Below are 12093 nucleotides of genomic sequence, written 5' to 3'. Positions count from 1 at the left end.
GGTCCTGGTTCTCTCCACAAAGACGCCTCATGGGTCCAGGCCAAGGCGCTCTGGCACTGCTGTCAGTTCCATTAACAACGCATGGTGGTGACAGGCATGTGTGTGCAGCTGGAGCAACACTGGTAGATCAATGTCATAAACATTACTGCATGAGGCAATAATGGTCAAGGGTGGACTGATGGCTACCACCACAAATGACCAACATGTGGCTTCAGACACTCTGCTCAACAGTTAGGTGAATAAATTACTCAAGACAATCTAACGTAACAAATGTGAACTCAGTAGCTGGCATCAATCAATCAATCAATCAATTACTCCTTAACCATTAGTCATGTAGCATTACGTAGAAATACTGACAGCAAAAGTAACAGTATTTGGTTATGTTACCTGTTAGTGCCTTTAAAGACAATGTTCTTTCTAATTCCACTGCTAAACAAGAGGACTGCAAAAATGTTGAAATATTGCTGAATTACTGGGATTACTAACTGTAAACAAATTACTAAATCTGAAATTGTAATCTTACACTACTTATTACCCAAAAAAGCATTCACATCACTGTAACACACAACTGAACAGCACTGTTGACAACTGATGTCTACTTAGATGTGGACTAGATGGAGCAGAAGGAGCTGGAATTCAGCCTTGACAGATACAGTAAAGTCTGTTGGAGGCAACACTGCGTTTCACCAGCTCCATTCCCATGGAGAAAATTGACTTCAGTGGCACAACAGCGGCCATGACGCCTTCCCTCGATGATAACAGGGAAATCATTTTTAGATAAATAGAAGTAATCATGCTGCAGCTCTATATAAAGGCACTGAAGTTTGCCAAGTCGCTCAGCTATTCATTGGCCTGAGAACTTCCAAAAGCTCATGAAATCTTCCACTTTGATGATTAAAAGTAAAACTTCAATTCTGTCAAACACCTTTACAAGTTTGCTTTAGCCTCGCTGCCAATAAAACTCTCAGAGACGAACAGAATGACTGGCAACTAACAGCAGAGGCAATTAAAATTTCTCAAAAGCCATCAAAGAGGTGGAATATAGGGGAGGAAAGGCCTTATTGACTTTCACCTCAGCCAGCCTGGTTTGCTCTCATTGGCTCAGTCTGCCAGGCTGTCCACGCATTTGATGCTTGACCATTTAATAGTCTGTTTAAAGTGAAAAAAAAAAAAACAGGCTCGTGTAGGCAGTCTGTAAAATGCAATCTGCATCGGAGAGGTGAGGAGTGAGATGTGGGCTGTACTTTATCATCTCAAATTGGTCATTTTTATCCATTTCAAGCTTAATTGCGTCCATTTTTCATCAGCCAAACAGACAATTAAAGGTGGATTGTTTAGCCTCTTCCTTCTGAAATTCAGTCCTGCAAACCTGAAGGCTTGTAACTGTATGGTAAGTGATGTGAACTGGCTTACACTGATAGATTTCTGAGATTTTTCTTCTTTTATAAAATGGGTGTCAAAGCAACCTTGTTCCTTTTCCATCTCATTATCATGAACTATAATTACAGAGTGTAGTCATTTTCTTGAACAGCGTGTAGCCATTATGCAATTCACCATTGTTCTATTAAAGAATCTTGTGTTATTTCCTCTGGAACAACCACATTTCATCATTGGGTTTGTGTGAGCATACGCTCCATTTTATCCATTTCTGGCCTCCACATTTGCCCTAGGAGAGCTGTGTGTGTCAGGCCTTTTTTCCTAATACAAGGACCCTCCCAGCAGTCCATGAAATCCCACCTTCTCATGTCAGCACCTATTTAAGCGAGATCTTTTCAAGCTATCCTTCTTCCGAGCTGCGTGTCTTCGCTCACGTGGTTTCATTTCAAGATTAAATTACCTTCTTGCTCTTACTCCTCTGAGCCCTTGCTAACATGCCAGATTTCACCCCAGCAATCACACATTCTGTAGGTGAAACTTCGGAGCTGAGGTAAGAGACCTCCTCAGACTACAGCCACACACAGGCACTTCCCTAAAATACTGGGGCATTTGCTTGAATATGACAGAAATACAAGGTGAGGGTGGCACTGCATCTTCTCATGTTTTCCCCCGACCAAAATAAAGCTGCATGAAACAATTTGTTGGCAAAGGCAACTGTTCAAACTTTAACCCCCTCAGATCCTACCACATGACATCAACAAACTGCAAGGCATGGTCTTTGATGAATTTTACCTAGAGCTAAAGCTGTGTACAAAACCTCAGTACACATTTTTGTACCAACCAAAATGTGTCTGAAGCATCGAGCAGCAACAAGTATCAAAAGTTTGATAAGTTTCCAACACTCTCCAGTGACATTTCATGCACATGTAGATTGCAGACTAGATGTGCGTCATCAAGGCTTGACCACCTATCAGGGTACAAACCCTTTTAAAAGCATACTGGACTGAGGGTGTTATGGTGCCAACTGTGAACCATAACATCCCCAGTTTCTGTCTAACAGGACCTTTGTTTTATGAAAAGCAGCATTTTATCACTTTAACTTAATGGATCGCTACAACCCAGCTACTGTACCCTGACTGCTTCTTTTATTTGTATGATAAGTTTGGCATTGGATATGGGCATCAACTGACGTGTGTTAAATGATGCAACCCTGTGCAACACAAACAATGTGTGTTGCACTTTTGACCTTGTTGACTTATTCTTTTATCACACATTTTATTAAATATACTATATTTTATTTAGGTTCTAAGTTCTTTATTTGAATGCATATGTCTTTAAATTTGAAACATAGTTAAAGCATGCTTACTTTCCCCCAGTGAAGGTCATAAGTGTAGTATTGGCACCAAATGTAATACATTTGTACCAGCCCTATGTGTATCTAAGGATACCAATGGAACAGCCAAAACTGGGGCTGTCACTTTTTCAAAAAATCAAGTTCAAATGAATTGGGACTGGCATGTAATTCATTCAAATTAATTTGATTGTAATCCATATTCTGCACCCCTCTCCCTCCCTCCCCTAATCTATATTTCCTTGTGTGGTGTCACAACTTCATATAAATCTTGCTATTTTACTGGTGATGGCCTTTTTATGAGTCAAGAGTCAGGGGGATGAGTGTGGAGAAAGTCAGACAAAATTATCCACTTGCCACTGCTCAACTCATTTCTGGTACCTCCACTGCCTCACTTGGGTGACAAGTCCTCAGACTTGTTATCACTGGAGAGTAAGGCAGTGCTTTTTTTATTACAAAGTCAGCAGCCTGATCTTTGTCGGTTATTTTACCATCTACTGTGAAGAACCCAAAATGCCCCAACACACTGCTTCTTAGACGCTTCAGTGTTGTGATTGTCTGATTGGCACAGCTTCCCTTGCTGTTGTCATTTAGCATACTGATAAATGAATTGGACATGGCAATGGTAAAGCTGATGGTGAATTTTAAAAGCATCTTCTGTTGGACCTCAAGATAAACTACTTCAAAATCTGATTTGCTTAAAAAGAGAGAGAATTTCTCATTTCTCTGAATTGCTCAATTTATGGCACAAAGGAAGTATGTCTTCCATTGTTCATGCACCAATATGTTTTGGGGTTTTTTGTGCACTGTAAGCATATCCAGTTGCCATCACAACATGATATGATATGGATTTTGTTTTTTCCTCGTAGCTATCAGCAGCCTTTCCCAGGTAGCAGAAATGCTGGACAGGGGAACAAATACAGCAGCGACAGCAGCAATACCACTCCGAAACACTAGGGAGGGCGGTTGAGTTAAAAAGTTGTCTGTGGCTACTTTATGAATTAATGTCAAAATTCCTCTTTAAAGACATTTAAAGGGTCTTTTGAAATTTTTAATGTGTATTTTTTAACTATTTTCTGGAATGCCAGATGCCAAATGACTAATCAACTTCTTGAACAAGTCACTGATGATGAAAATAATCATTCATTGCAGCTGTACTACTAATGACAATATCTTAAATTGATGAATATACAACTGTCCAAAAAAAAAAAAAAAATCAATCAGAACTTTGTGGAAACAAACAGTCCAAAACTAACAAAATCTGGATTTCAATTAGGAGGCAACAAGATTATCATTCTGTCTGACCAGATAATTGATGCCAACTTTCTGTAGTTTTTTGATACCACAACACACTTCAGTTGTTGCCAAAAAGATGATTAAGGTTCAACACAGCCTAAAACATAAGCAGTTAGGGCCAGCTTTGTCTTCACCCTCTGCATAGAAAAATAATTTCACCGGTGTCCATTCTTGACAATAGAAATTGCATCCAACTTTAAATTGAATAAATGCCAACTGATGCAATCTTCTGTGTTGTTCTGTGTAAGCTCAAAAGACAGTTGGCTTGTTGCATTAAATCTTGCCTACAGAGCCAATTTGATCCTGGAGAGCAGGGAGTGGCTCAGTGCACGTCTGTTCAGCAACTGCTTTTGGTAGCTGTGTAACTGATACTCATGTACCAGAGTATTTATATCGTAGCGACAACACTTGCACAAGTTGCAAAGCATTCCTGAAATAAACCAACTGGCACTTTTACTTGAGACAAACTTGACAGGGTGTGACCAGAGGCATTTTTTCAACTGTACTCAACAACATTTCTCAAAAGACGAGTTTCGGAGACCTTCAGAAATCTTCAAAAACTGCTGCAGCCGTTCAAATGTTAAACCTGCCACAGGCAAAGTGAAGAGGATTTGAACTCCTATCTCAGATAGACTCTGTGGAATTCAGATATTACATCTTAAAATATCAGTTTTCCTCTCTGAGAGCACTTTCAAACTGTCTCCTTGTGTCTATCAAACTTTGACAGATACACATAGAGAATATTTGGATCAGCTGCCAGTGCTGTTATTTGGGGCACAACACTTACATTACTAATTCATCTCCCCTCTAATGCTTTGTAGCAGCAGAAAACACACTCGTCTTGATTTGTTCACCCCCAAAGTTTTCTCCCAAACGGCTCTGCCGCAAACTGAACCAGTCAACCAGATTGTCCCCTGCTCCAGGATCATGATTATGCAAAAATTCCCCATCAATACTATTAACATGCAGGCAAGTTCGCACTCCATTTCATATACATCAGCAATAAAAAACCCAATGAGGGAAGACTTAATCGCTGAGATGTGATTTACATTTTCTGGGTCTGGCACACTGGAGTAGAGAATGGTGCTGTCAACCACTGAAGCCTGAACAATGAAAACATGACAGTGAACGTCATGATGCCGAATACACTTGACAAAGATAGAGAGACATTCAAGGAGGGTACAGGGAGAGAGAGCGTTCAGCAGTCATATACTGAGTCTACTTCCATTTTCAAGCCTGTTTGTTAACTCTGCACATCTGATCTTGAGAGGAAGTGTCCTCAGAAAATCTCACCAAACAGCACTGAGTCGTGTAATGAGATGATACTATGATTATACTCTTGAGGATGCAGGCAATTCCAGATTTCATGCCCCTTGGAATATTAACGTCTCACTGCATGCACAAAGAACAAAGTTCGCACCACTGAATATGGCCAGAGTGTGATTTTCACAGCTGAATCCACACTCCAGAGACAACTTTCTGAGTTGGGAAAGCACAGAAAGAGCAGAATGCGATCATGACTTCAACACGTGTCTAGACTGTGGGTGAAAATGCGACTTTAAACCTCGAAAATCAACTTTAAAGCGCTAACTTTGACTGTGAGGAGATTTACAGGTGCGCGTAGAGCATGTCGCCACATCCAAACTGCCAAACATATCTCTCTTTTTTTTCCTTCTTTTACCTGTTGGTCCTTCCATACTATCTGCGTAGATCCCGACGGCCAGCATCAGTAGCAGTGCTGCTGAATACATGCTGGCAGAGGAAGTAAAGTCCAGTTCGTTTTGTCACAAGAAGAAAATCCTAGAGAAAACTCCAGCAGCAGCAGCAGCAGCAGCAGGAAGAGAAGGAGGACTGGAGAGAAGTTGTGCGCTCAGCTCCATTCATTCATCGCTGAGTGCCCCCTTCGCAGAAGCGCTTGCCTGCCTGCCTGCCTGCTCCCTCCACAGCCCGCACAGGGAGCATCTGATCTGGAGCTAAAGCGTTCAAAAAGAGCCCCCCCCCTCCTTTACCCCGTAACGGCTCCACTACTTTTTTTGCATTGTCAAGCGAGCAAGTGGGACGCAGGAATGCGGGTCTGCGGCGCCTCCATGTGGCGAGGAGGAGGATCTAACACCCGTGCCTCCACAAACCGCTGCACATTATCTGCAGTTTCTACGGGCAAAATGGATCAGTGAATTATTACATATACAGTAGGTCACTACACTGTCACAGCAGAGGGGACATTTTTCCTCGATGTTCCCCTTAAGTGCGTTTTTGGCTTCCTACGGTCATTTCTGCTCGGCCATTACTCTCCATTATTATGCTAAAAACCACCTGATTAAATTCTGACTCACCTCTGCTGAGGTATTTAGGGAGTAACACCTTGCCAAAGGCTACCGCACCAGTGTCTGTGCGGGACTGGCAGTCTGTTTTTTATTACTATGATGTAGGAGTAGCTGTTCTGTCTGCCTCTTTGCAGTATTTAACATCGCCTACTGGTTTGTGACAGCAGGGAGGCAAAGTAATAAAAATGGGGACTGAGTTTTGCCTGGACAGCTTGAGCTCAAGCCACAGATGAAACGCCTGTAGCAAAGCTGACCTTTCCTCCAGCTCCTGCAGATGTTCTGCAGGTGAACCATGACCTCTGACCCTGTTTATGAGGTTTGTTTTTAATTAACGTTTATTTAAGCAAGTCGTTTTTTAATGTGTAGGTATATTGAGAAAAATGTTTTTACCTATATGTCTGTTTATTCTTCAGCACTGATCTTGGTCTTGCCTGGAAGTTGATTTGATTTCAGGTTTAAGTTTAGTTTTTTGTCTTTCTGTTAAAATGCACAAGCAGGAAGGAAACAAAATGTCACTCCTGTCATGCTGTAAGCAAGCAAATCAAAACAGTTAACCAAAATTACCACAGCAGGGGTTACCAGGTGATTGAACGTAAAAAATGTTTCTGTTTCACAAATGTATATTCTTTTTTTAAACTTCTCTATAACATTTGCTTCTTACTTGTGAGATACTGAGTTCTTTCACAGCTTCAAAGTTGTAAAAAATCTTTTAAATGAACCATTATGCAGAGAAAAAAATGTGCCGTTGGCCCCTGTTGACCACCACCTCCTCTTTTCTTTCTGTGAATCATGTAGGCCTATGTGTTCTCTATATATTAATTCAGTGAAATACAGAATGTAACCACAAGAAACAGCAAAATAAAAGGGACTTAAAATTAAATTTGAATTCAAGATTTGGTGATATGACAGGTGGTGCATTAAGGCTCCCATCATTTTTGTTGATTATGTGCATGCGGTATCATTGTGTATAATGTGCAAACCAAATTACCACAAATTGATCACACAGAGACCTGGAACCTTCAGGAGCCCAGGCCAGTTGCCAAATTTGCCTAGCTGATTAAAAAAAAAACAAACAAAAAAAACACTACAATGATGGCAGCAGTGTTGGCTCATATCACATCCAGAGTGCAAGAAGACCCAAAAGCTCCATCAACACTATTATTATCAATCAGGGGGAAATGGATGGATGTCAGGATGCTTTTTTTCTCCAATACAAAATAAATATTAGAGAGGAAAGTATGACACTGATCAGGTGACAGGCACTGGAGGAAAGATTAAATGAATAAAGTCAATCAGGTTGTCCTCACTCTTATATCAGTTAATGCATCTACTGTCTTGGTGTGATGTACACCCTATGCCTTACCAAACATATGTAGCTATGTAATGCTAATACAATACAAAACAATCCATTAAACATTTCATCAACTCCATAAAATATTAACTGAATAAGATAAGATCATAAGAGCAAAAAGTCTGGCATTTAACGTTTAATAGGTTGTCTCTTTGTTTAGTCTAATTTGGAATGAAAGGGCTGACAGGTCTGGAGGAGGGGTTTATACATCTTCCAGGGAGCCCTAATGGAAGTCTTCTCAGGGTGTGGTGGTCATGGGTAAAGCCTGAAGCTTTATTTATACCTCCACTTCCAGGAGTTATACCATACCTGTGCTGGCTACACGAATAGGCTTCCGTGGTTATGACCTAGGCTGCTCTGTAGCTGACATGCTCCACCTGCAAAATGTGTGTGTTTGGCCCACCATCACAGTTACTGTAGGGAAAACAATTACTGTACAGCACAGCCTGATCTTGTACAATATACATCAAGCTTTGCAGTCAACAAATCTGAGGCTAAACTATCAAAATCTATGCATAGGCACCTCCTGCTAACCCCTCTCCTTAACATGGATATTTAAAACAGAACGACTAAAACAGACATGCAGCATAAAAAACACTATAAAAAGTTGGTGAGGTAGAGTTTATGTTTGTAGCAACAAATGTTGATCATGCGTTTTGGTCTTGAAAATCTCTGGATGTGAAACTAACCTGACCTGCTGGTCTGGGTATCGATTTGGACTCTTTTAAACTGGTCCTGAGTCCCGAGAGTTAGAATGACTGAGCTGTAATGTAATGACCGCAGCCTGTGCAAGATACTTTTATCCCCTGGACTTTGATTCAGGGTCATTTCAAAGTGACAGGGAGTTGGTGGATAAAGAGCCCCACATATAACCTGTGATGGTCATCTAGGCTTTTATTTCCAAAATTATCAACACACTGCAGGGTGAAGTGTGGCCAATTCTTTCCTATACCTGTTAAATTTGTGCAGTGGCCCAAATCCACTTGGCTGTGGCTTCAGATGGCATCGAGCCATCCTGCTGCTCACTACTGGACTACTGGCTGCTTCAAAGACAGGAAGGGCTGGATCAAGACTCTTTATCACCTCCTGCCTATGAAATATTGATTTTGTAGCCTCTGGGCTTTTAACTTGTGTCTGGGAGATATTTATTTCTTGGAGGATGGTAGTGGGGGGCAGATTGTGAGCTTGCTTCATTTGCCAGGCTGTAATAATTCAATGTAAATTTTTAAACTATTGGGGGAGGTTGATGTATTGGTGTCAGTGATATAGTGGTCCACATGCCCTTCAAATCTAATAACTTCCTCTGTGCTTACATTAACAGCCTGCTCATAAAGTGCTTATATTACATGTTATATAACCAGTTAATTTGCCCATATTAAATCTGTTGTATTTCATGTCAGCTTTGTCACCAGTAATATCGCTGGAAACTATAAAGGTGGAAAGCTCAGAGCTCCAGCTGGTGATTATCATCAGGCAAACACCCACCAGCAGAAACAGAAATCAATTACATCTGCAGGGAAGCATCAATTTATTATTTTCCCAGCTTAAAAGTCCCTATTTCAGGGTTTATATCAATCTGATTTTACTTACTAGTCTGTAACTATCTCGTATCAGCATTAAAGTTATGCTGAAATTTGAATTTTAGCCACAATGATGAGACTGCACCTCATTTTTACATCATTTTCCATTTTCTAAAAAGTGATAAAAACCTTTTATGGACGTATTTATGGAAACTTCTAAGACTCAAGGCTATGATTTCCCGTAGTTTCCTCGCCAGATATTACCAAAGATTCACACTACTGGGAAGACACCACTGCACAGGGTGTTATTACTGCAGAAAATTCTATGAAATTTTAATTTCATTTTGCAATTTTAACCAAATATGTAAGTCAAAACAAGCACCCATGAGATATTAAATATAATGATTTGTTTTAGCTAAATCTTATTTCAGTTTCATTTTCATTTCAATATTAGCCTAATAAAAACATATTAGTGAGTATACCCTGCAGTATATGACAAGATTGGTGCAGTGCACAGTTTGTGCTCTGGTGTTGGTGCTGTTTTTCTCTTGAATGCACACAGCTGAGGTCAACCTAACAGAAGTCCACTGCTGCAGTTGTTTTGGTGTATGTGTTACATTGGGAGTGATTTAATATGAGCGGAAAGGTAAATGAAGGGTTGCAGAGGAAGCTTTTGAGAAAGCGGATGCTTAGCTGCTGCAGTGGCACTTTTTTCCATGCAGTGCTTAAGTCAGGCCTTTAGCAGTGGTTTTATTATCCACAATATGTTCTGTATACAAGCAGCTCAGTAGATATAAGTCACAGGTCAACTTAAGGTCTCAGCTGTTTTATAATTCATCACGGCAGCAGCGCAGCAAGCCTCTGTTTTCCTTTGTTTCTGATGAATAGTCTTGCATAGATCAGATCTGCTGGTATTTTAGAATAGACACAGGCTGCTTGTCAGGTTAAGGTGGCCCCAGTTTAATCAGCCATGTGGTAAAACAGTCCTCTATTCCCCAGGGTTATTGTATTTAGAAGATTTTCTCTTTACAAACCTGAACAGGCACTGAGAACGCCACATATACTGTACCTCTCTCATGCATTTAAATGTTTGAATGCTTGTTTTTTCACAGCTATTATAGTGTGCAGTGAGAAATAATGGGCTCATTTATGCAAGCACTGGGCATTCAGTGCAGTTGTGTGTGCACCTGTTTTCAGGTAGTGCTGTTGGTGGGTGGGTTAAAGCGATGCAGAATCCTGGGGCTGTAGGATTGCTGGAAACCAAAGTTTGGAGAGTTAACTGTGGTCATTACACCAGCAGTGTTTGTACAGCCACAGTCTTTTTATACTGTACCCACATAATAATCACATTTCTTCCATGGTAATTAAAAACATTCAGAGGCTGATGGAAGTTCTGACCTTTTAACACCCACTGTTTTGCCAGCAGGATGTTGGGACTGTGTCCAACTTTATGGACTGCTAGTACTGTGAATTATGTAATATATGTATTGATAGAGTCAACTAGTTTCCTCCACTGTCATAATGTTAATAAATGCATTAAAGGAGTACTCAAGCAATTTAGTTTTGTATATAAAGATGAGGGACATAAGGTATATAAAATTAGTGGTGCCCCTTTAAAAAGTCTTTTTAAAAATCCTGCTTGGTAACCAAAGGAACATAAGACATCTATCAGCTCTATGTGACAGAGGAGACGACAATCAAGTACTCTCAGTTCATACTTTTGGACACAGGAGCAACCTGTAAACACAACATTAATATACAGTCACTTCATAAAGCCATAATGGTGAACATGTTAACAAACAAATTGCTTTATTTTACACATCCAGCAGACATGGAGCAACAATAGTATTCATGTGGAGTCAGGTTTCTGGCCACCTGGATGAATGTACATCCAACATTCACTCCCTTTTGGTCTCCACCAACTCCTGGCAAAAATATCTGGCTGCACTATTAACTTTTGGACTGAAAACAGCTGCTTCCTTCTTGCTATAAATCAGTTCAATGAGAGCAGTGACACTGGACCAGACAGTACATTTGTGGGGCAGGAATATGAAACAATGAGCTGAAAGCGTTTAATGCTCTATCACTTTCAGTAGCCAATGAGAACCAAGACTTAAAATGACTGTAGTAGACCCACTGCAATGGCACAATATACATAATGGTTAAGCTGATTCATTACATTACTTGCAATAATAAAAAATGCACTACAGACAATTTTTCATGCAGTCCTCACTAATCACAAACACCAACAATATAGTAGGAGTCTTGGATAGTCAAACTGTGGTGTTGCTCACCTCAAGTTTGCTCTTGAGAATGTGCAAACTGCTGTCAGTTTCCATGGCCACAGCTTCATCCATGTCTTTATTCTCTTTCCCCCTCCTCAGCACACAAAACAGGAGGCTGGTCAAAACACTTGCATTATCTCCGGTGTGAACAGCAGTTCCAAGGCTGGTCAGGGCTAATGTACTGTGGTGTTGATTTTTTGTCAGATTGTGTAGTGGAGGCCTTCAGCTGCATCGAGTGTCAGCCCTCAATGTCTGAAAGGGACAGGACTGATGAAAACATTTGCTTTGTGTGTCCTATAATTCCAAATCATAAAATCTCTTATGTAGTGTTCTGAGCTTCAGATAGTTGCATTTCCAATCTGTCCTTGTCTCACTCTTGAGTTGTCCTTTAAACACCGTCCAACTTAAAGATGAGATGAGCAGCATCTGTAAAGCTGGTCTATTAGTCCACTTTGCTATCATGCCATTCTTCAGTCTGGCATTGCCTTTTTATTAGCTGTTTTCTGTGGGGGAGGATTGAATTTTTTTTGCTCTTACTTATGACTGATGTGTTTGGCAGTGCTCATTTACAGTTGGTAAATTCAACAAG

General features: G+C 40.5%; 1 protein-coding gene across 1 annotated transcript in view; it reads right to left on the bottom strand.

Annotated features, from left to right (window-relative positions):
• The window catches only part of ptprua (protein tyrosine phosphatase receptor type Ua), a 172129-nt gene extending 164941 nt beyond the window's left edge, over positions 1–7188 (bottom strand). Inside the window, 1 exon segment of the mRNA XM_051078931.1 lies at positions 5706–7188. Coding sequence (XP_050934888.1) covers positions 5706–5775 — 70 coding nt within the window. The 5' untranslated portion in view covers positions 5776–7188.
• Positions 7189–12093: the final 4905 nt, after the last annotated feature.

Source organism: Lates calcarifer, linkage group LG3, assembly GCF_001640805.2.
Source record: "Lates calcarifer isolate ASB-BC8 linkage group LG3, TLL_Latcal_v3, whole genome shotgun sequence".
NCBI lineage: Eukaryota > Metazoa > Chordata > Actinopteri > Centropomidae > Lates > Lates calcarifer.
The sequence above is the reverse complement of the archived record's forward strand: the minus strand, read 5'-3'. Positions and strand labels throughout refer to the sequence as shown.